General features: G+C 51.9%; 1 protein-coding gene across 3 annotated transcripts in view; it reads left to right on the top strand.

Annotated features, from left to right (window-relative positions):
• The window catches only part of RFTN1 (raftlin, lipid raft linker 1), a 230,868-nt gene that overhangs the window by 2,340 nt on the left and 203,481 nt on the right, over positions 1-25,047 (top strand). For all 3 annotated transcript variants that reach the window (XM_042238759.1, XM_027961992.2, XM_042238749.2), the window contains exon 2: positions 14,029-14,181. In XM_042238759.1, coding sequence (XP_042094693.1) covers positions 14,037-14,181 — 145 coding nt within the window. In that variant the 5' untranslated portion in view covers positions 14,029-14,036. The remainder of the gene's footprint in view (positions 1-14,028; positions 14,182-25,047) is intronic.

Genomic DNA, 25,047 nt, shown 5'->3' with positions numbered 1-25,047 from the left:
AGGTAGAGAATGTTGCCCTTGCCCCCAGAAAGTTCCCTCATCCCCATTCCCAGTCAGTGCCCCCACCTTTTTTTTTAACAATCACTCAAAGCTAGTTTAGCCTGTTCTTGAACTTCATTTATTATAGAAATCCACAATACTGTGTAAAGCTTATTTAACTCAGCACGTTTTTGAGATTCACTCATGTTTTATGTACCAGTAATTCGGTCCCTTTTTTTTCTTTTTTAATTGCTGACTTAAGATCCAGGATCAGTTTATACCAGCTTATGTATTACCCTGTCAATGGACACAAGAGTTATTCCCAGGTTTGGGGAATGAAGCTGCTGTGAATATTTGTTTATGAGTCTTCCTAGGGACATGTGCTGTTATGCCTCATGGGTAAATGGAGTGAAATTGCTGGGTCATAAAAGAGGTGTATGTGAACTTTATAAGAAGCTGTCAAACTTTCTTCCAACATGATTAGACCATTTTACACTCCCATCAGCAAGGAATACATGTGTCAGATTCCAGATACCACGGCTCATTTCCCTAGCTCAAAGTCAAGAACGCGGTTGACCAGTGTTCTTCTGAGCTCAAAGGTGCCGAAAATCGGGAGCACTCGAGACAGCCTGGAGCGTGTTGTTTTCGTAGATGGAGGAGCTAAGGGAAATCCCTGACTCTTCAGGTAAATGGGTTCACTCTTAAATTATTGTGCATGACCAGACACATGTTTTATTTTTAAAGGTCTTCAGAGAAGGGATTTCCATAGGGGAATGTCCCCTTGGTTGTGAAAGAAGATTGAGTACTTTCTATATAAAGAAAAATACCCCCCCCCCCACTCCACCCTCGCAGAATTCCACCGAAGTTCTGCTTTGACACTCCTGGGGGATTTCTGATGCGTTGGTCTGGCTGCTTGGAATCCGGTGGAGATTCCCGTTGGATTTCTCTGACTGGGCAGCTGGCTGTTGAAAGGCATCTTGTGTGCTCCGTGAGACAGGTCAGATTTGACTTTTTGAAGGCTCTGAGAACACCGCTTTTCTGTTAGAGAGATTCGGCCTGTCAGTGAGAAACGCGGCCTGTCAACACCCTTCTTCTTGTCCCGGCTGAGAAAACGGGCTGTTCCCTCTCTGGTCCCCTCTCGTATTCAGCCTTTAAGGAGACCTGGTCTTCACGATCTGGGAAGCAGGAATGGGGCGTCCTGCTGACGCGGGCCCCAGGGGGAAGCCTTTACATCTCACCGAGGTGCATCAGTGGCATCAGGGGACGTGTACGAGATTGCGAGACATTGGACTATGTTTGGGGACTGTTCCCCTTGTCTGCCAGCCTAGTACAGCGCTTGCCACAGGGCAGAGGCCGTGAGTAACCCTCATGGTACCCATCTGGGAGATTACCTCTCTGGAGGCTGACAGGGATCGCCAAGATGTCAGGACCCCAAGGCGTATTTTTACTGGAGGCCACTGTACTACCGCCTGGGAAACAGGTTCAGACTATTAGGAAAACTTTGCCAACTGTAAACTTCCTAAGTAGCACTGTTCTTATCTTAGTATAGATTTTTACTATTGTTATTAACAGAATACTAATTATAGCTACCCTGTGCCAAGTGCCCACTTCGAATCTAACTCTCATGAGAGGTGGGTGCTAATCTTATCTGCACTTTGGCTCTGAGGCACCTGAAGCTCAGCGAGGTTAAAGAACTTGTCCCAAGTTCACACTTCGTTCCTATTTCCTGGACATTGAGGAAAGGGACTCTGACATTCTGGTTTCACAAATGCAGATCTCGTCCGCAAGCATAGGTTTCCAAAGGCAGGAGGCCCTTGTAGAACAGAATGTGAGCTGGAGCGGGGACGAAGCTGCAAGAAACGACGCACTGGACTCACTTTCTCAAGTCTTTTTGTCTGTTTCTTCCTGGGGCCCGGATGGAGGTACTTGTTTTGATGACAGTTTAAGGTATTATTAGTTATCTGACTATAATTTTATTGTAGGGAAAGAAAGACGTTGCCAGCTGTTTAGTTTGAGTGTCTCTCACTGAGCCACCCAGTGCTGTAGCTGCGGTCTACAGGCGGCTATTTACATCTGAATATCAAGGAATCAAAGTGAAATAAAATTAAAAGTGCAGTTCCACAGTCTCACCGGCCGCCTTTCAAGGGCCCTGGAGCCACATGTGGTTGTTGGCTACTGTTCTGGACAGAGAAGTGGAATATTTCCAGCCTTGCTGAAAGTTTGGTTCAATGGCGCTGCTCCACAGTGAGCGTTCTCTTTTGTCCTTCCGGGTAAGAATTGGCAACACTCTTGGCTAAAGCTTAGGCTGTTTTTCACTGACAAAGAGATAAATTTAGCCAGACGTTTCTTTTATGTTTACTGTTTAAAGGTGTGTGTGTGTGTGTGTGTGTGTGTGTGATCTTTCCTCCCATTCACATTCAGTTTTTGACATAAATTTGAGTTTCCCTTTTCTCCTGGGCCCATAGAGGGGCTTACGTTATCATCATTGTGTATTTTACCAAGAGGCTTTCTCTGAAAAGATCAGTACAGCGGGCAAGGGATGGCCACGGCTTGAAGCCCTGTTAATTCCTTGCTCTCCAAAGAAGAATTCAGTTCAGCTTTTAAATATGCATTTGTGTTACTTACTCCCTACCTGGGCTGAATTCACGAAGAAAAAGCGTTCTCAGCAGGGCCAGGACCAAAGAGCTAGAAAATTAGGTCACATTCTACGTGTGATGGCTGCCTGCCAGGCCTGAGGTGGAGGAGACACCCTCTGGGGTACCTGAGGGCGCTGTGTGGGGGTTTTCCGGGGTCAAGCCTGCCCCCGTAGGGTAGGGGGTGCTGGAGGGCCCTCAGGTTGTAGCTGGTGGCGCAGGGTGATGGGGAGGGGGCCTGGCTGTCCGCCTTAGGGGCATCCACTACTCAGGTTGGGTTCAGAGGAGTGGGCACCAGCCCACAGGTGTTAGTGGGAAAACCAGACCTGCCAGAGCTGGGCAGTCAGCATCAGCTATGAGTGTGCATCTTGTCTGATGCTCACCAAGTCTCACGCCGCTTTATGAAGCTGCGTTGGTTGTTTCCACACTGTTCAGCCAGGAAGCCAGAGGCACTTTACTGACCGTGTTCCTTTGGCTTTTAAAACTAAACTGTCCCTAAACTGTGTTGTTCCCTAGGTGGCCCCCGTGGATGGGCAGCGTTTATTCTTTGTAAAAGATTATCAGCTTCCATTTGCGTGTGTGTGTGTGTGTGTGCAGGTGTGTTTGTGTGCGTGTGTGTGTTGAAACTCCCTACTTCATATTTCACCCCCAAGGAAATTCTTCTAAGGAAGCCTTCAGGTTTTATGGAGTAACTCCCAAATTCCTCAGATTTGGAGAAATTTTTGTAATAGACCTTATCCGTAAAGGTGAATGAGAAGAAGTTAGGTTAATTGCAGACTCTGGTTAAGAGGACGTGATCATATCGTGTCTTATAAAGTTTTGAGAATGCAGAGTACAGTAATCAGACTATCCATTTAAACACTTCTTTAATTTGGAGAGGTCTTTGGGGGTCTTTTCCAGTGTCTTCGGACACTTTATAAGCACCAAATTATGGCAGGTTAACAGGAATCTTTATCATGGATTACAAGTAATATCCATGATAACAACTAATAGCAACTAATTATTAGATAACAACTAATAACGATTAACATTCAGACAGTTGGTTTTAGATGCCTGCTGTTGCTGCTGCTGCTAAGTCACGTCAGTCGTGCCTGACTCTGTGCGACCCCATAGACAGCAGCCCACCAGGTTCCCCTGTCCCTGGGGTTCTCCAGGCAAGAACACTGGAGTGGGTTGCCGTTCCCTTCTCCAGGGGATCTTCCCGACCCAGGAATCGAACCGAGTCTTCTGCACTGCAGGCAGATTCTTTACCGTCTGCGCTACTGCGATAGTACCTTGCATGTACTAAGTGCTCAGAGAAGAAGGGTTTGATGGTTATTTTATGTATCAAGTTGTCTACACAGTGGTCCCCAGTGTTTGGTCAAATAGCGGTCTAGGTGTTGCCCTGCAGTATTTTTTAAAGATGTGATTAACATTTGAATCAGTAAAAACAGACCTGTCTCCATAGTATGAATATGTCACCGGGGTCTCTGAGCGCGGGGCTTCAGCCTCGGGGGCTCAGTGCCACTCCATCCCCTCTGTCTTTGGCTTCCTGGTCCGCTCTGTAGATTTCAGACTTGCCAGCCTCCAAGTCCAAAGACAAGTCCACACAAGAAACCCAGGAGGAAGAGCTGGCTTTGGGGGCAGGACGTTGAGTTCTGTTTGGGGCGTATCCTTCTGGAAGTGCAGGGAAAGAAAGTTCTAGGGGGAGATGTTGGAATGGGTGGGTGAGACTATGAGCTGGAGTTGAAAAGTGGCCAGGTGGAGAGGGGCCTGGCAGCTAAGGGGAGAGGAGGCAGTTAGGGAACTTTCTTGAGCGACACGTCCAGTCCTATACTGGAGGGCCTCAGACTCTGTGCTGAGACCTTCCAAGGCATTGCAGCAAGCTTGTCGGATGTCTCACTGCCAGCCGGAGGTGGTTCACAGTACCAGCGTCAAAGGGCCCCACTTCCTTCTGATGATGTCATATCTTTGCGAAACTGGGTTTGGGGTGGTTGCTAAGGTCATTGTGGAACAGGAGATGGTGGGCGGCGGGGCTGTCTAGTGTGATTCTGAGGTCTGAGAAGTTGCCCAGTGCACACTTCCCAGTAGTAAGTAATAATGGTACCTGAAAGATGCACAGAAAGATTTTTTTCTTTGGGTTTATGTATTCTGTTCTTTCCAAAGACTGCTAAGTTGTTTGGACATAATAATCAATTTGTTTGGACTTGACTACTTAATGAATCAAACCTCGCAGCCTGGGGGTGCTGTGAAAAAACATACACAAACACTGAGGGTCGTACACGCCATGACCTGAAAGGTGTCAGAGCCTTTTCCCTGTATTGTTCTGGGTATTATATGTAGCGTGTTCAGGCGTGAGGAGCAGGGCAGAAGATAGGGGACAAAGGGGCCGGCATGAAGACTGCACCCCAAAAGTGTTTCTGCAAAAATAAAAGCTGAGAGCAAATAAAAGTAAGCATTTGTTAAATCGCGATGGTGGGTGCAGAGATGCCTCATCTTTTCATCCTTGTCCATGTATTTGCAGTGCTTAATAATGAAGGCAGTTTGAAGAGAGAAGAACGAAGGAGGTTCGGGTAGAAATTTGGGGTGCATTTGTGTGGGAGGAAAGCAGAGAGCCTGGAGAGGGATGACATGAGATCCTAAGAGGTTCAGGAGAAATGGGCTGAAACCAGGGAGATCCACAAGACCGCCCTCCTATAGACTGCGGTTCCCAGCCCCTGGCTACGCGCTTCAGACTCAGGGCCCCGGAGGCCTGGGTGTTGGGAGGTTGGAGAGGTCAGGAGCGGGAAGAGATGGGATTTGCTCTGAGGCTGCTGCTTCTTAACCCTGGATGTCAGTTCCTGTCAGTTCGGGAGTCTTAAATAGGGATGGTTGGTGCATCCGAAAGGCCTGGATGTCTGGACATCCAAACAGCTGTCAGGGACCCGGCGGGCAGCCGGGACGGAGAGCCACCTCTGTGGTCAGGCTCTCGGGAGCTTTCCTGTGGTTTAGACGTTCCTGAATCACGTGGAAGTGTGGACTCGGACAGGCAGGTCTGGGTGGGCCGTTCCCATGGGTGGCGGCACTGCTGGTCTGAGGACCCCACTTTGAGTGGCGGCCTCTTGGGAGGGGGCCGTTTTCAGCTAAGGGTGGTTGTGATGGACGCTCGTTGGAGAGCAGAAAGGTAGTCTGGATCTGTCTCCACCGGGCATTTTCTTTTGATAAATACCCCTCTTCTCTTTCTTTCTTTTAAATCTTTTTTCCCCCATATTTTTGCTGTGTAGCGTTTTACCCCCAAACTTGGGAACGGAACACAGTGAACGTTTATCGCCTCTCGGGGCTCCTGTGAGTCAGGAACCCAGAGGCAGCTGAGCTGGGTGGCTCTGCCTGGGCCCTCTCCCGAGGCTGTGGTCAGGATGCCGGCTGGCCCAAAGGCTGCTGAGCGATGCTGTCACTCGGGTGTGAGTTCGCCCGGGGGCTTCTCCGTGCGGTTAAGAGTGCCTTCCCAATACGGCGGGGCTTCCCAGGTGGCTCAGTGGTAAAAAACTCACCTGCCAATGCTGGAGAAATGGGTTCTATCCCTGGGTTGGGAAGATCCCCTGGAGGAGGAAATGGCACCCCACTCCAGGACTCTTGCCTGGGAAATCCCATGGACAGAGGAGCCTGGCGGGCCACAGTCCGTGGGGTCGAGGAGCCTGGCGGGCCACTGTCCGTGGGGTCGCAGAGTCCGACGTGACTCAGCGGCTGAGTGCAAGCACACGGAATTGGCAGCGGGCTTCCCCCAGGCACGCCCGCCCTTCTGCCGCATCCCGCTGGCCGCAGCGGCCAGCCCCGTTGAGTGCAGGGGGAGCTCCCTGGTGAGCAGGAGGAGCTCCCTGGTGAGCAGGAGGATTACTGAGGCGCATCTGGGAGGCTGGCTGTGATACACCTGGATGTCTCCAGCTAGGAAAGGAATGCCCGTCCAACACGGAGAACTTGGAAACTATGAAAAACTGTGAAGTGAATGTTCCCATCACCTCGTGACCCAGAGGAACGCTCTGTGAGCGTTGTGGTCCCTGTCCTGCCAGTTAGGAAAAAGGAACGCGTGGATTTCATGTGCAGAGGCACACAGGCTCTTGGAAACACCGTGACCCAGTCCCTCTCATACAGATTGTTCTTTTCCTTGGCGTCAAATCTGGCACACTGTCCGTGGGTCCCTTTCAGTTACGCTTGGGTTTCTCTCATAGACAGTTTGTAGGATATCAAGATTTGACACCATCCAAATAGCTGGTTGGGTTTTCAAATTTTCGTACATTTCTGAGTGAAGAGAAATGTTCTCATCATGTAAAAACTTCTTAATTTGGATCATCAGTTCTTGCTTTGGGTGCCTGAATGATGTAATAAACACGCTCGAGTCTTCAAATATAGGATTTGAGTGAAGAAATAAAGAATGAGTTTGCCAGCTGATCCGGCATCATTGCCTGTAATTGCACCATCTCTGGTTGCTTGTCATGAGCTGTTGGCAGTTGTTAAAATTAGCTTTACAGTCTGCCTCAGATTAGCAGCAAGTGTGGTAAATGAGAGCTCACTCTTAATGAAACTAATTTGTATTTGAAAATATAACTACATTTATTGCCCCCATTATTTAAATACATGCCTGCTAGTTGGTAGTAAAAATGAACTTTAAACTGAGTTGTTTTTTTCAAATCCCAGATGAAAAGTAATCTTTTCAGAAGGTGATCCTTTTCAAAGTGGTTTTCCAGTGTTGTATGGGCATCTGGGCTTCCCTGATAGCTCAGTTGGTAAAGAATCCGCCTGCAATGCAGGATCCCCCGGTTCACTTCCTGGGTTGGAAAGATCCCCTGGAGAAGGGAAAGGCTACCCACTCCCGTATTCTGGCCTGGAGAATTCCATGGACTGTATAGTCCTTGGGGTCTCCCAAAAGTCGGACACAACTGAGCGACTTTCATGGGCATCTGGGGAAATATTTTAAAAACAAATTAGAAATACTTTAAAAATAAACATTTCAAACATTTGAAACGACACGGTGGAACTTCTGTGGCGGTCCAGTGGTTGAGACTCCGCCTGCCAGCGAGGGCGGTACTGGAAGGCAAGTTCAGTCCCTCGTTGGGAAGCTGGGATCCTACACGCCTTGTGACCAGGAAGCCAGGGCATAAAAATGGAATCAGTGTTGTAGCGAATTCGATGAGGGCTTTGGAAATGGTTCACATAAAAAATCTTAACAAATGAGTAAAATGATACAGGATATCGTGTCCTGTTGCTGATCTGGTTTTTCTGGAACCAGGTCTCTGGGGATGTGCCCTCTGTTTGATTTCACAGTGGATTTCCTCTGAATGCCCTGCACCCCACCCAGACGTCTAGAACCACCAGCCTCCCTGTACCACGTGTATCCCTTTTCTGTCTCCTCCTTTACCTGTGGTCTCCTCGAGGATATGACCTGATCTTTCCGTTTTTATGTTTCCTAAATCAGGGCAGGACTCAAAGCAGCTTATAATAAGTTTGCATTGAGTGAAAGAATGGGTGAACTCGGAACATAAATTCTCTCCCTCATGGAGCTGATAATTCCTGCATGAAGCTGGTCCCCATATACACCAAAGACACACTTCCTTCTGGGCTTGATTCAGAGGAACTTGCTTTTCCAGAATGTCACCAGTTGGAGGGTCTTTGCTTCTGGGTCATTTGCAGTGTCTAACGTCCTGTCCTTGCAGCTGGGCCTCAGAACCCCCGGTGGTTATCTGAGTCTCCTCCCCAGTCAGCATCCAGTTCCTAATGACATTTAGCCCGTTTCTAGTAGAGAACTGGAAGGATATTTTGTCTCTTTCCTCGCTGCCTCACCATAGGAGTGGGGAAAGGCTTTCTTTCTTCTGCCTTTGAAGACCTCTTGGATGGGTTTTCTTCATGCCATTAGAATGGTATCGTGTGCATATCTGAGGTTCTTGATAGTTTTCCTGGCAATCTTGATTCCAGCTTGTGATTCATCCAGCCTGGCATTTCACATGATGTACTCTCCACAGAAGTTAAATAAGCAGGGTGACAATATATAGCTTTGAGATACTCCTTTCCCAGTTGTGAACCAGTCCACTGTTCCATGTCTAGTTCTAACTTCTGCTTCTTGACCCACATACAGGTAAGGTGGTCTGGTGTTCCCACCTCTTTAGTAATTTTCCATAGTTGATTGTGATCTGCATAGTCAAAGGCCTTAGTGTGGTCAGTGAAGCAGAAATAGATGCTTTTCTGGAATTCTCTTGCATTTTCTATGAGCCAGGGAATATTGTCAGTTTGATCTCTGGCTCCTGTGTCTCTTCGAAGCCCAGCTTGCACATCTGCAGATTCTCGCTCCGTGTGCTGCTGAAGCCTCTCTTGAAGGATTCTGAGTATTGCCTTTCTAGAGTGCCAGGGCTTCCCCGGTGGCTCAGACGGTGAAGAATCCACCTACGATGCGAGAGACCTGGGCTTGATCCCTGGGTTGGGAGGATTCCTTGGAGGAGGGCATGACAACCCACACCAGTAGTCTTGCCTGGAGAATCCCCACGGACAGAGGAGCCTGGCGGGCTACAGCCCATGGGGTCGCACAGAGTCGGACACGACTGAAGTGATCAAGCAACAGTACGGCATGTGAGATGAGCGCAGTTTCTACAGTAGGTGGAACGTTCTTTGGCATTGCCCTTCTTTGGGATTGGAATGAAAACTGACCTTTCATGGTGCTCTGGCCACTGCTGAGTTTTCCAAATTTGCTGGCATATTGCGTGCAGCATATTAACAGCATCATCTTTCAGGATTTGAAATAGCTCAGCGGGAATTCCATCACGTACATTAGCTTTGTTCGTAGTGATGCTTCCTAAGGCCTGCTTTGCTTCATATTCCAGGGTGTCTGGCTCTAGGTGAGTGACCACACCATCACACAAGAAGGCAAAGTGGTTGTCTGAGGAGGCTTTACAAATAGCTGGGGAAAGAAGAGAAAGGAAAGGCAAAGGAGAGAGGGAAAGGTTCACCCAACTGAACGCAGAGTTTCAGAGAATAGCAAGGAGCGATGAGAAGGCCTTTTTCAATGAAAAAGAAATAGAGGAAAACAATAGGATGGGAAAGACTAGAGATCTCTTCAAGAAAAGTGGAGGCATCAAGGGAACATCTCATTCAAGGAAGGGCGTGATAAAGGACAGAAATAGTATGGACCTAACAGAAGCAGAAGAGATTAAGAAGAGGTGGCAAGAATACCCAGAAGGACTATACAAAACAGGTCTTGATGACCTGGATGACCACGACGGTGTGGCCACTCACCTAGAGAAATGAAAGCTGCTGTCCACGTAAGAACGTCTCCACGGGTGTCTGCAGCCACTTTGTTTAGCATTGACCCAGACTAGAGAGACTCCAGATGTCCTCCCGGCATGAGTGACTAGAGCAGGCTCGTGACTGCAGCCCTGGAGGCGGCTGGCCGGGATCGTTTGGCCCAGACTCATGCATAGGTTACCTCTGGCCTGACGCATCACACCCAAACTGAGAGGCCTGAGACAGCCGCAGTGGCATATCTTGCTCAGGAGTCTGCTGATCGACAGGTCTTGGGGAAACAGCGCATTTCTGCTCTGCGTGGTTTCAGCAGCTTGCCTGCGGCAGAGGCTTGCCTTCCAGGGTGGCTCCCTGGGACGCAAGTCGGTGCTGCTGGCTGTCGGTTCCTCCCGACGTGGGCCTCTCTTCGGGGCTGCTTGAGCTTCCTCCTGGCATGGTGACCGGGTTCCAAGAGCAAGTTTCCCAAGAGTTGGGCAGTGGATGCTCCCAGTTTCTTACGGTTCGGGTCCAGAAGCTGGTACTGCATCATCTGACACTTTCTCTGGCAAGCAGACTGCAAGGAGATCCAACCAGTCCACCCTAAAGGAAATCAGCTCTGATTGTCCATTGGAAGGACTGAAGCTCCAATACTTTGGCCACCTGATGTGAAGAGCTGACTCACTGGAAAAGACTCTGATGCTGGGAAAGAGTGAGGGCAGGAGGAGAAGGGCACGACAGGATGAGATGGCTGGATGGCATCACCGACTCAATGGACATGAACTTGGGCAAACTCCAGGAGATGATGAGGGACAGGGAATCCTGGCGTGCTGCAGTCCATGGGGTCCCAAAGAGTCGGACATGACTTGTCGACTGAACAGCAACAATAAATGGCAAGCCGACTGCAAGGAGAGCAAACCAGTCCATCCTAAAGGAGATCGACCCTGAATATTCATTGAAAGGACTGATGCTGAAGCTTCAGTACTTTGGCCACCGGATGTGAAGAACCAACTAATTGGAAAAGACCCTGATGCTGGGAAAGATTGCAGGCAGGAGGAGAAGCGGACGACAGAGGATGAGATGGTTGGATGGCATCACAGACTGAATGGACATGAATCTGAGCAAGCTCCGGGAGGTAGAGAAGGACAGGGAAGCCTGGCGTGCTGCAGTCCGTGGGATCACAAAGAGTCGGACCCGACTGAGCACCTGAATGGTGGCAGCAGTGGCCAGCAGTTGCGAGCCCAGATTCAGGGGAGGTGACGGAAGCCCCATCTCTCGATGCAGGAATGTTGGAAGGGCCAGATGTGAAAACAGTCACCCTGTTTACTTTCTGTCCTGCTGGAGACCTTGAGCCCCGAGGGAGACACGCTCAGGCTGAGACCCTCACATGCAGCCCTGCGGACCCCATCTGCCTGAATCCGGCCGGGGTCTGTCCTTCTCCTCCCTCTTCCTCCAGCCTCACTGCCCTTCGAGGCCCAGAGCCAGCCTTGGCCCAGCTCCCTGTGGGGTTCCAGCGCGAGGGAACCACGCATGGGAAATAGTGAAATCTGCCAAACGTGGGTGATGACGGGAGGCACTGCCACGCCTTCACTCTCCGCCTTTCCGTAAGCCAGGTTTCATGACTTGCTGGAGCACAGTAGGGGCTGTAATAGCCATTTGTGGGGTGCTGTCCAAGCCTTTCCTATTTTGACAGGGGTCGGGTGAGTGGGAGGACACGGGAAGGAGCTGGGAGGAAAGCAGCAATGCCGGGAGCCGGCCAGGGAGGACCCTAGCCTGACTGCACTTTTGATGGCGGTGGCTTGGCAGGGTCTCCCTTCCCAGGGAGAACAGTGCTTTAGAAGCGGTCACCTAACCGGCGCTGCCGGTACCCCCGGAGACGTGAATGCCTGGAATTGCAGACCTCGAGGATTCACTGAAGCTATTGTGCTGCTCCTGGCTGGTCCAGTGTCTCATCACATGGACGATGCGTTTGCCCAGAGCCTCATCGCGTCCTGTGAATCAAGCACGGTCCCTTTGGGGTGGACTTGGGGGCTCAAGTTTGGATGGTGTGATTAAAGCCGAAAATTCACAGCTTGTGAAATGGGACTTTTTCTAATAGTTTCTGGCACCCCCTCCCTCCAGTATCAGATTTGTCTATCTTGACTCATCCCAGGAACCCCCTCCTCCTTTTTTCTCTGCTGTCAGGAACCTGTCCTGGAGAAAAGAAATTAAATCGTACTGAAGTGTTAGGGTCTACCAGGAGCTTGGTGTGGTGTCCTTCCCAGGGAGAAGGTGATGGTGGTTTCAGAGGCTGCTGAGGCTGAGTGTTCTCAAAGGAAGGAGTTTCCAGCGCTAGAATTTACCTAGTAGGATGGCAAGAGTGGGGAGACTTTTGAGGAACCGTTTCTTTGCCTCTTGCCCGCGTGTTAAGTCACTTCAGTCGTGTCTGACTCTTTGCAACGCTGTGGACCTTTGCTCACCAGACTCCTCCGTCCATGGGATCCTCCAGGCAAGAAAACTGGCGTGGGCTGCTGCGTCCTCCTCCATGGATTCTTCCCGACCCAGGGATCGAACCCACGTCTCCTACGTCTTTTCCACTGGCAGCAAGTTATTACCACTGGCACCACTTGGGAAGCCCCCCCCTTTTTTTTCTTACTTTCTTGGAGGCCCCCAAACATTCAGGCCTTTGTAGGGAGGAAGGTGAGTGAGTGACTGGTAAGCCTTCGGGTATTTCCAGTTCTGTTCTGGTGGTGATAGCGCTTATCTCCCCAGCTTACCTGTTCCCCAGCACTTAGGGGCCTCCCTGTCCACTTCTGCGTTGGCCCAGCGGATGCCTGTCGGCTTGCTTTCCAGCAGTTAAATATGCAGCCTCAGTGCATATCAGCTATTATATCAGCAGAACTGCTGAGTATTTTACAAGTAATCAGTTCATGCAGATGGCACATAAATCATGTCTGCTCTGGCCCTTTGGACACTAATGTTCCCTTATTAAGGCATAAGTAAGCCTTCCTGTTCTCATCCATCCTCCCAGACTTTTCTTAATTACTGACAAGTAGCGCCTGCTGGTTGCTCCGTCAGCCACATCGTCCCTCCCCAGCTAAGTTGCTTTTGTGAGGTTCGTCTTGTTTTTCCGGAGCTGGCCAAGTTGCCGTAGGAAGCGGGGTACCTCGCGTATGGCCTGAGCCCGAGGAGACTCTTATCTCTGAGAGGAAGTGGCCGCCGCGTTTCTGTTTGTGAGAGTCTTGCCCAGCTCATGTTTTTGTGAAATACGCCCTGAGGACAGCCGTGGTGCTCCAGGGAGGAGGGATGGATTAGCCAGGCTTGGTCACGATGGGTAACTGAAGCCCCCGCTGACGTCTGGGGAGTGGACGTAGAGCCGTTTCGCGAACTCCATTCTGCCTAAAGCAACAGAGACCAGGCCCTGTTTCTCAGCCCCTGGAAGACCGGATGCCCGGGCCACCCTCGAGTGCTCTCTGTTTCGACACTTCTTCCTGTTCCTTCCAAACCGTGGCCCCAGCTCTTCGCTCCGACACACGTGGATTTCTGCTTCCAGTTTCTCCTGCCCCGCTGCTCATGTTCTCCCAGTCTTCACTTTGGTCTGAAATGACTCTCAGAGTCTGGAAGAACCCCTGGGTTCTTGTGGTTTGGTCTCAGAGAGAATAAATGACTTTTAAACAAGGCCTGTAGAAACACCGCCGTCTACTTTGAGAGACGTTTTCTGAATGTGAAATCTGTCTAAATAGTTTCTGTTGAGGGTGGAAAGGACTTTGGAAACTGCAACAACAACTTAGGATCCCCTTTTAGAGACCGCTGCGGAGAGACAGGCTGCCTTGTCTTTTTTCTCGGATGGGCGACGCCGTCATGCAGGACATTGCTTTTTAGACCTCCTTTTCTAAGATTATGTGTGCAGAGTATAGTGGGGCTGAGGCACTCTGAGGTGCTGTTTTCCTCAGATCGGGGAGAGAAATGATATAAAACAGGCATGTTTGGGGCATCAGTTCAGAACCCCAGGTTGGCTGGCAAGGGTGTCTTAGCAGCAAGAGAAGGCAGCCTGAGCAGGGAGCCTCCGGGGTGCAGGTCCTGGGTTAGATCCTGCTCTGGATTTCAGCCAGCCTGGGGTCCTTTATGTCTGCTTCCGGGACGTGATGGTCTTGCACACGATGGCGTAGGACAGCGTCTCAGAACAGAGATCACTCTCTTTCTCCCTTTCTGCCGGCAGCTGCTGACATGGGGTGCAGGTTGAACAAGTTGGAGAAACGTGACGACCGACGGCCTGGAAATATCTACTCGACGTTGAAGAGGCCCCAGGTGGAGACCAAGATAGATGTGTCCTATGAGTACCGCTTCCTGGAGTTCACCACGCTGAGTGCCGGTGAGCCCGGGCGCTCTGCCCAGTGTGGGCTGGGGGGCCTGGGGGGGCCTGGGAACAGGCTGGGGAGCCTGGGGGGGATGAGCGGGAGGGCAGGCTGGGGGGCTGGGGACAGGCTGGGGGTGGGCAAGGGGCCTGGGGGACAGGCTGGGGGTGGGGGGCTGGGGGCCAGGGCGGTGGGGGGGGCGACTGACGGGGGTTTGTCAAAAAAGGACTGCTCTCAGGGAGACAGGTGTCTAGGTGAGAGCTCTCACTTTCTGCAAACTAGCAACTGGTTTAAATGGTAGCGAATTAAAACCAGGTGTGGGCCAACTGGCACCCGGGGCAGGGTTGAATGCGGCCCATGGGCCTGCCCGCTGGCAGAGTGTTTCACGGCAGGCTGGGTGAAGGAGGCCGCGGCCGTGTCTCCTCGTGACCGTCTGTCTGTCCTCCCACCTCCCCCCGACCTTGTCCATCGTGCTTGGCCCTGCCTCACCCCCGCATCCCAGAGGCTCTGTCCCAGAGGCCCTGGGGCGGCTGATGAGTGAGGCTCAGCGTTTTCATCCGGAGCATTTGCCGAGCACCGGCTGGCTGCGGGGACACGGGCGATGCTGCGGGGAAGTCACATGGCCCATCCTGGTGTCTCTCGTCCCCACGGAGGAACTCCAAGCTGTGCCTGCAAGGTGGAAGAACGTAAACCAGGCTTTTGGAAGAGGGACTAGGGCGTTCTTCCTTGTGTGGGGGGGTCCCTTGAAGTGGGGAACCCAAACCGGGCACTTGCTGACATGGACTTCTGAAGACTGACTTTCTCCTCCCTGTGAACGTGTTAAGCTTCTGATAAGAGAGGAGAATTTGTGGCTAGAGCCCTCCGAGGGGTGGGTTCAATTCCTGGCTCTGCTGTGGACTGGCATCTGTGCAGCGGGCGCTGGCAGGGCAGCCGTGGGGGGCAGCAGGGGGCATGCGTGCGGCTCCAGGTTGGCAGCTGGCCTCCCTGCCCACTCCCCTCCTCCCCGCCACTGCCTGACCACCTCCACGCGGGGCTGACGCCGCTCCCTGAGCCCCGGGCGGGGTGGGTGGCTGGGCGTCTCTGCGGGGGCAGCCTGGGCACCCCTCAAAGCCCCCCAAAGCCGACCCCTGGCTGTTCCCCTGATGAACAACCCCCTTTGTCCTCAGCGGCCAGACCCGACACCCCACTCATTGAGAACCGTGCCTTCCCCTCCTCACCCACAGTTTCCAAGCCTCTTAAAGCGTCTTCCGAAAATGCGTGCGATGTCGCTGACGCAATGTGAACAAAGCTGACCCCAAAAGCATTCGGAGCGTTGCCTCAGCCAGTATTTGCTCAGTGAGGACTTGAGTGCTTTCGACGTGCTGAGCCTGGTAGAGGGGTTAGGGGAAAGCCAGAGTGTGTACAGGAGAAAAGACCAAAAGGAAACATAGCAAGATGGTAAACACGGATTGTTAGGTGCGGAGATGAGGGGGTTCTTTTTCTCTTTTTTGTAGTGTTGTGCATCGCGGGTTCTGTTCCTTTCATCACCAAGAGGAGTGGCGTTTTGCTTTCCTTGGTGATCACTTCCAGGAACATAGCAGGTGCCTCCCCACCCCCGGCCCCTGCAGCCACTCATTCGTGGCTCATCGCCTGAGCTACCTTCCTGACCTCCTGGCCTGTTTCTGGGCCGCCCTGTGCTCCAGGCACGGCACCTACACGGCTCTCTGCGGTTGGATCACGTTTTGTTGTCTGATTATAAAGTGGACATGTGTCCATTGGAAAAGTTAGGAAAACCCTGGAACGACCCTCGCTGGTCTCCCTGCTTCTCCCCTCTCCCGCCACCCTCGGATCTCGCCCCTGCCCTGACTCCTGACCCCGGGGCACCAGCTTCCCTCCGCCTCATCCTCCTGCCGTCTGTCCTGCGTGTTCTGCCGCTTTGGCCTCGGTTTCTCAGCAACCCCCCAGGCCTCCTCAGGGCCTTTGCACTGCCTGTTGCCTCTGCCCGGAAGTCCTCCCAGATACACCTTGGGCTCAAACCCTCAACCCCCTTCTCTGTGAAACCTCCCTGACCCCCTGTTTGAAATGTCTGCCTCCCCCGCCTCCCCACCCCCTTCCCCTCTTGCTTATCCTCCTGGGGAATCCTGCCATCAGCGTGCTCTATGTTTCAATCGTTGTAATCTGTTTCCTTGTCTGTCCTCTGCCTTCCTTCATTGGAAAGCGGGATCCCTTCTAAAAGGAGCAGGGCTGTCTCTGTCTCCCCTCTGCTTCTGTATCGTCAGCCTTTAACACAGTGCCCGGCACATAGTGATCACGTTGAATGAATTCTCAGTGTATATTTTTGTCCTGCTTTTACGCAGCTTAATGTTGTACAGTGTGGCACCCCCTGTGGTCCCATGTGTTCCTAAAATATGGTTCAGTGACCCTAAGAGCTTGAATCACTCAGGGTACCGTAATTTATTTTGGGTCCCCCTTTTTGGACATATAAGTTATTTTGGGCTTTGGGCTATTATAAATAATGTTGTGATCAGCAGCATTGTACGTAAATCTCTGCGTGCATTTCTTATTATTTCCTCAGGAATACTGAGATGAGAGATGTGGGTGTCGGGACCGTTAGTAATTGGCACCTTGCCCCCTGGGTGGGACCTGCGGTGCAGCTCAAGTCCCGCCACGCTGAGCCCTTTGGCCGGTTCCCTGGGTGATGACAAGGGGGCTCCCGCTGCTGCTCAGGCCGTGCGGACCCCCTCCCTCGTCTCTGGAGGACCGCGTGCTGGGGCCCTTAGCTTTGCCCGTTGTCCCCACCAGGACTCCCCCCTCCAGCCTCCATGTTCTGGTGCCATCAGACCGCCCCCTGCACAAGGCCTGCCCCGCCCCCTGTTGCCAGCATCCCACCCTGAAACCCTTCCTTCTGGACAGCCGTCCTGTCAGAATCACACTTTTCCGCATGGCTGTCGCTCGTCCCCACCGTCTTTACGATCCTACGTTAAATTCTCGTCTTTCCTTCAGGGCAGAGACTAAGCCTTGCCCACCTTTCTGTTCATCCGTCTGGTTCACGCCTTCTGGCCGGGAACAGACAGTCGTTCTGGACAGCTGGGGCTCCGGGAAGCCTGCGGGGTTTCCCAGCAGCCTGTCCAGGTCCTTTTCCAGAAGGTCTCCTGGGGTCGTCTGTTACTGCTCTGTAATGGAGCCTTCTATGTACCAGCTCCTACGATGGGGCCATTCACCCCTGATCTCGTGTTTTAAACCCTTTTCAAACTTTGCCGACATGTAACTTCAGCACAGCAAGCTGCATATCCTTAAAATGCCCAGACCCAGGAAACCGCCACCTCAGCAAGACGCTGGGGCATCTTCACTGCCCCCCAAGCATCCTCCTCCTCCTGAGTCCAGCCCTCTGTCCCCTGACGATACGCTTTCTGTCACTGATTTCATTTTTCTAGAATTTTCTATAAACGAAGTTCTTTCACTCCCCGTATTTTGAGATCATCTATGTTGTCCGGTGTGGCGGTGGCTCACCTGTTCTTCCTCCAGCGTGTGGACTTACCACGGTGTATCTTTCTCTTCACCTGTTGATGGACATTTGGGTCATTCTTAGTTTGGGGCTTTTACGAATTAAGTTGCTGGGAACACTTGTCTTTGTGGGCTGCTTTGGTGGTTTTATCGCCGATGTAACCTAGGGAGGTGTGTGGGTACACTTGTTTTTTTCTTTTTTTTTGCAGAAGAGGAAATGGTCATTCAGAGAGGTTAAGTAAGTTTTCTAAAGACGCGGTTCTGGGAACTGATTAGGGCAGAAGCTGAATCTGGGTCTCTTGGGCATCCAAGCTCATGTGCCGTATAAGCTGCAAGGTCCCAGGTGAATAGGCGTGAACAGCAGTCAGCACGTTCTTGCCGTAAAGCTTGTGTTACCGTGTAGAGGGGCTGAGATACCCCTCTTCCGTGTGGGGTTGCCACAGGAGATTTTTGAGGAGCACTCGATGTCCTTTCTTTTCATAGACAAGATGCTTGTCCAACTCTCACATTCTCCAAGGTGGGGATAGGGTGCTGTCCACTTCCACCTGCTGCCGTAGGAAGGGGACCACATGCATTTTAAAAAAAAGTCAAGATCAGAGTCCGCCCTGTTTTTTTTGCCCCTCGCTCAGAGCTCGTTGCTTTTGTGGATGATTTTGGAACTTGCAACCTCACTTGCTGCGCTGACGGAGGCGAAAAGCAGCAGGAAACTCACCATGAAGCGCGGAAGCTGCCAAAAACCTCAGTTCTGGGTAATTTGATTGGGCCTTCAAGTTTCAATTAACTCTGGTCACCGAGGGGTGAACCTGCCCTGCGACGGGTTTCCTCGCAGGTGGAGGCCCATAAAGCATCACAATTCCTGCAGAACGGTACCTCGTTAGCCCTTTTATGCGCGCGGCTTGCCAGCTTCTCGGTGCCACGCCACTGACACCACTCGAAAGCTACCTGGGAGAATCCGTGGTGTTTGTAACAGGAGCAGCTGGCACAGTCTGCGACCCGTAGGGCGACAGTAATGCCTCGGGCATGACCCTTGCCTGACTGGCCCTGCACTGTCCAGGACAGGAGCCACCAGCCACGAGGCAGTTTAGTATAACAATTAACACTGAATGACAGTAAATGAATGAAATAAATATATGCATACAAATGAACGAAATACACGAAAAACCGTGAATCAAAGTAGAAATCTGTGGCTCTGCCACCCCGGGCACACGTCACGCGCTCAGCAGACGCATGTGGCTCGTGGCTGCCGTGCTGGGCATCGCAGGCAGAGGACTCACCCACCAGAGCGGACGGTCCTGTGGGGCGGGGCTCTCCCGGTTGGTTTTCGAGGGAGGAAGAGTCGGTTCCAGCTCTGACTCTGCACCCCTAATCCGGTTAACGTCCTGTTTGTGTTATGCACGCTTGCTCCCGGCTTCACTAGGGGCCGTAGGATGACGGTTAATCAACGTCACACATATTTACCGACGGTGGACTGGACCCCGCTGTTGTGTCCGGAGCTGAGGCAAAGTGCTCTAGATGATATTTATTTTTAATCAAGGATCTGGAGGCTGAAGGTTCACGACTGAGGGGCCCGCAGGGCCGGGTTCTGGTGGGAGCTCTCTTCCTAGCCCGCGGACGGCCACCTTCCTGCTGTGTCTTCACCCCTGAGTGAGACAGCGCGCCCCCTTCCTGGCTCTTCTTCCAAGGACGTTGGTCTTATGGGAGTAGAGTCCCACCCTTATGACCTCGTTTCCTTACTTGTGTCGCAGCCTGCTCCGTTGTGTCTGATTCTTTGCAACCTCAAGGAGTGTAGCTCAGCAGGCTCCGCTGTCCATGGAGTTTTCCAGGCAAGAATACTCGAGTGGGTTGCCTTTTTTTTTTTCCTCCAGGGGAACTTCCTGACCCAGGCATTGAACCCATGTCTCCCGTGACCCCTGCGTTAACAGGTGGATTCTTCACTGCTGAGCCACCTGGGAAGCCCCAAAACATGTCACCTAAGTTACCTCCTTACCCTCAGTACTCTCACCCTGGGAGCTGGAGCTTCAGCATTTGGGTTTCAAAGGGACGCCATTCAGTCCATACCACTGGTCTAGCCTACTGGTCTGCATCGCTTCAGCGTTTTACAGATGAAGAACCAAGTGACTAGAGTGCTGGTGATGGAGGGGATGTGGTGGACGTTTCCCTTGTTGGAAGATGTGTGTCAAGGGAGGTTTGAGACCTGCAGCTGGGTTTGGAGTCAGCCAGGTGGAGAATGCTGGGTGCTGGAGAAGCTCTGAGGGTCCCTCAGCCTACAAGGAGATCCAACCAGCCCGTCCTAAAGGAAATCCGTCCTGAGTAATCACTGCAAGGACTGATGCTGAAGCTGAAACTCTAATACTTTGGTCACCTGAGGTGAAGAATTTATTGGAAAAGACCCTGATGCTGGGAAAGATTGAAGGCGGGAGGAGAAGGGGATGACAGAGGATGAGATGGTTGGATGGCATCACCGACTCGATGGACATGGGTTTGAGCAAGCTCCAGGAGTTGGTGAAGGACAGGGAAGCATGGCGTGCTGCAGTCCATGGGGTCACGAAGAGTCGGACACAACTGAGCGACTGAACAACAGGGTGGGGAATGAGGCTGGGAACCGGTGATCTTTTCAGGCAAAGGGGACAACCTGTAGGAGGGGCCAGAACATACAGGCAACACTGCGAACTCGAGAAGCTGTGGGCGGTTCAAGTTGATTGGCATGTATCCTTTGAGGGCCAAATGACTGAAGGTCTTAAGTCCTGGACCAAAGAGTCTAGTCTCTCTCAAGAGCTCTAAAGGCTCTTGAGATGGGGCTAGGGTAGGTGACATAATCAGATTTGTGTTCTGGAAAGCTGGCTCTGGGTTTAGAAAGAGAAGGGATGGAAGGGGTAAAACTGGGGGAGAGGAGAACATCCTGAAGCTGTTGCAGTCATGAGCGGGGAGTGAAGGTGGCTGTCGGGACTAGAGGGTGGGTGGGTTGAGAGAAGTCCGCGGTTGGGCCCAGTGACTGGCCAGTGAGGGGGTGTTGGTAGAGGTGGAGGTGGCTTAGCTGGGCACCTGGATGGCTGGCACGGGGGCTGCACAATCAGTGCTCTGATTCTGCTTTAAAGCATTGACTTAAAAAAAAATTCAAATAGAGTTGCTTTACACTGTCATGTTTCGTGTGTACAGCAGCGTGAATCAGCCGTATTCACACCTATCTCCCTCCCTCCTGAGCCTCCCTCCCAACCCCCCTCCCACCCCCCAGGCCATCACAGAGCACCGAGCTGAGCTCCGTGTGCTGCACAGCACCTTCCCACTAGCGGTCTATCTTACACATAACGGTGTATATATGTCAACAAAGCATTTCCTTTTTAAAAAAGTTTGTTTATTATTTATTTTTCATGGGCTGGATCTTTGTTCCCTGGTGGTCCAGTGGATAAGACTCCATGCTCCCAACGCAGGGGGTGCAGGTTCTAACTCTGATCGGGAACTCAGATCCTCCTTATCACACCTGGGCCCGTGCACCGCAACTAAAGCGTTTTCAGATAATGCTCGCTAGGAGCCTGAGAGCCGGAGGGAAGGCTCTCTCCCTCTCGCTTTCTCTCTCTCTTCAGACGAGGAGATTGCCTTGACAGATAGTACTACTAAGTGGGACCAGAATCCAGTGTTTGAACTCTATTCACACAGGACCTTTCTACTGCACGTGGAAGGGAGCTCTCAGACCTCCTGAGTGATGTCTCAGCCTAAAAAAGAACTTTCCTGGGGTCTAACTTACATACCGTAAAATGCACCCATGTGAGGTGTATGGCTTGATGAGATTTGGTAACTGACACGCCCTTGTGATTACCACCACACCCAGGATCTAGAACGCTTCCATCGCCCCGAGGATTCCCTGCCCCAGACCGCCGCGGATTGGCCTCCGGTCGCTGTAGATTCACCGCTCCTTCTAGAATGGTATAGCAGCGTCATCATACAGCGTGTATGCCGTTGTGTCTGACTTTAGCTCGGCGTAGTGCTTCGGGGATTCATCCATGCCGTTGTGTGTATCGAGAGCTCATGCCGCTGCGCTTCTGCGCGGCATTCCGCTGCGCTTCTGCGCGGCCTGCCGTTGTTTGGATGAGCCGCAGTGTTTTTAATCATTTCCTGTTGAACACTTGGGCTGTTTCCAGTTTGGGGCTATTCTCAAATAAGCTGCTATGAATGTTTGTGGACGAGTCTTGTGTGGACCTGAGTTTTCATTTCTGTTGTGTAAATACGAGGGGTGGGATTTCCGGGTTGGGTGGCAAATGTATTGTTTACCTTTATGAGAAACTGCGCCACTGCTCTCCAGAGTAGCTGCACCATTTTACCTTTCAAACAATACATGAGGGGTGGTGGGGCTTTCCCAGCTCTGTGGTAAAGAATCCACCTGCCAAAGCAGGAGATGCAGGAGATGCGGGTTCGATCCCTGCATCGGGAAGACCCCCTGGAGCAGGAAGTGGCAGCCCACTCCAGTGTTCTTGCCTGGAAAATCCCACGGACCGCGGAGCCTGGCAGGTACAGCCCGTGGGGTCGCAGAGCTGGACGAGGCTGAACGCACGCACCGCACCTGTTTGATGGAGAGCGGACTCACTTCTCTACATGTGATAATTACAGGCGCTGTGTGTTCAGTACCTGTGTGAGTGTTTGGGGAGGTTATAACACGTGACTTGCCGTAGGCCACCAAGCAGCTGGATGTTTGTAGCAAATTCCATCATTTTCCTGAGCAGCAGAGCCTTCACTTTGGTCTGCTTTTGATGCCTGAATTGCCTGCGCGCTGTGGTGGGTTTCAGCTGCACTGAAGGGCTTCACCATGAAACCACGGAGAAGAGCCTCACGCTCCGCTGTGCGTCTGCCTCAAGCGCGTCTTCTGTTTCTCCGCTTAAATTCTTGCTTGTAAAACATTCCCATGACACACATTACAATTTCTAGGATCAGCTCACATTGCCACATTTTTAAAATTCCCGTCTTTGTGGTTTTCCTGTCTCAGAGGTCTTGAAGAGCTGACCTTTGGGGCTTTTTGCTCAGACATTGTGCTGACCAGGCTCATACTTGGGTTTTGACTGCCAGCATTTTAGCCTTAAGCCCTGTGGATAAATTTTGGGTGGTCATGAGAATAACACAGGGTCACATTCATTATTCAAAACATGTGTATTGTGCAATGAATCATTTAAGGGTCCAATTTTTACTTCACTTCCAGTCTGAGTAATCTTATCCCTAAGCACGACTGCAGAGGCAGCTGCTAATCATTGACTCTTTAAGTTCTTTTAATCTCTCTTCCCAACTGGGATAGAGTCACCCAAAAAGATGGATCACAGTTTACTTTAAGGTCTAAAAACTAGCAGGTTAAAGTGTTTTGGGGCCAAGAGCCTGGGTGCTGAGTGACTTGTTATAAATCTTGGTGCTGCTAGCCTGTCGGATTTCATGGGTTGGTGGGGGAGGTGCTAAGAAAATTCTAAAACGTCATAAAAAATGATGTTAACCTCCAGAGAAAGACTCTGGGCCTTAAGAATGAATCATTGTACTAAAGGCATGGTTCTCTAACTTGGTAGTGAGTCAGAGTCACCTGAAAAGCCCTTTGAAACCGAGACTCCTGGGCCCCAGAATTTCTGATTCATTAGTCTGGGGCTGAGCCTGGGAGTACTACTGTCACACGTCCCCAGGTGAGGCTGATACGACCCATCTGGGGACCACGCTGAGAACCTCCCAAGACCAAGTGGGCTGCAGGTGTCTTTGATTTGAGTGGAGAAGGACGAGAGAAATGATACTGGTGTGACTTTTAAAGTATGAAATAAACTTTAGTACATATTTGCATATGTAACTATGTATTCTGACTAGTTCAGATTTTATTTCCCTCAAGTAGCTTGCCATATATTTGGAAGGACAGGCCATGCTCCTTAAACAAAAGTGCTACCAGTGGAGCGCAGTGATTCCAACTTTGGTTAAAAGGTTCCCATGCCAGGCTGCACCCCGGGCCGCTGAAGTCCATCTTGGGAGAGGCAGCCAGGCCTTGGTGCTTTTTGAGACTGTGGGTGAAGCCGTGGGCAGCCGTGCTGGAGGGTGAGTGGGAGGCACTGGTGAAGTGCCAGGCGGTCAGTCCCAGCCTGGGTGTCCCAGCCTGGATATCCCAGCAGCTCACCATCAGGAGGGTCACCTGTCCTGAGGTTCCGTTTCCCTTCAGCCCTGGGAGATGTGTGTAACTCCTGCAGGTCACCTCCAGCTCCCTGAAGCCTGGGCTCTTTCCCCAGCACGCTGAGCAGGAGATACAGTGTAGTCTGGGAACATGTTCCCAGGAACAGTTGTTCTCCAGCTTTAGCTGGAACGACAGGATCGCCGGGTGGGCTTGTGGGTTCAGACTGCCGAGCCCCTGTCCGTGGTGTTTGTCATCTGGACGTCTGGGGAGAGGCCCAGGAGTTTGCACCTCTCTCAAGTTCCCGGGTGACGCTGCTGGTTGCCGTTGCTGCCGCGGGGGCCGCCTTGAAACCCACTGGACTGGCCCGTGGGCAGTAGGTTCCCACCAGCAGCTGCAATCATTCTCCTGGCCTGAGTCCCCCACGTCTCCGTTGTCACCGAAACCCAGCCTCCCCAGGGCCCCCCACAGACTTCAGTGGTTGGCCGTCGTGAAAGCCAGTGTTTCTAAACTGGCTTCCTCCTCTCTGAGCAGACACGCAACACCACCTCGCTGGTCCTGAGGTGGGCCTTCCGTTTCTCCCCTCTGCCTCGGCGTGAACCATCCACCGTGGAGCACCACCCCCCACCAAACCCACACACAGCCCAAGGCTCCCCGGGGTCCCCGGCCTCCTTCACGGTCCTAGAGAAGCTCCATCTGTTCTAGGCTGTCTTCCCTGAGAGCTCAGCCCTCGGGGGTGACTGGCTGCTGGGGAGGGGGATGGGAGCGCGTGGGCTTGGGGATGAGAGGCTGTGTGGTTGGGAATGACTGTTTGCCGGGAGGCTGGGCTCAGCTGAAGTCTGAGGAGTGAGAGGGGGCTCAGTCCAGCCGCTCAGTTGTGTCCGATTATTTACGATCCCATGGACTGCAGCACACCCTGCCTCCCTGTCCATCACCAACTCCTGGAGCTGGCTCAAACTCATGTCCATCGAGTTGGTGATGCCATCCAACCATCTCATCCTCTGTCGTCCCCTTCTCCTTCCACCTTCAATCTTTCCCAGCATCAGGGTCTTTTCAAATGAGTCAGCTCTTCACATCAGGTGGCCAAAGTATTGGAGTTTCACCTTCAGCATCTGTCCTTCCAGTGAATAATCAGACTGATTTCCTTTAGGATGGACTGGTTGGATCTCCTTACAGTCCAAGAAGTCTCAAGAGTCTTCTCCAGCACCACAGTTCAAAAGCATCAATTCTTCGGCGCTCAGCCTTCTTCACAGTCCAACTCTCACATCCATACGTGACCACTGGA

Source organism: Ovis aries, chromosome 1, assembly GCF_016772045.2.
Source record: "Ovis aries strain OAR_USU_Benz2616 breed Rambouillet chromosome 1, ARS-UI_Ramb_v3.0, whole genome shotgun sequence".
NCBI lineage: Eukaryota > Metazoa > Chordata > Mammalia > Artiodactyla > Bovidae > Ovis > Ovis aries.
This window is presented reverse-complemented; position numbering and strand designations above follow the sequence as displayed.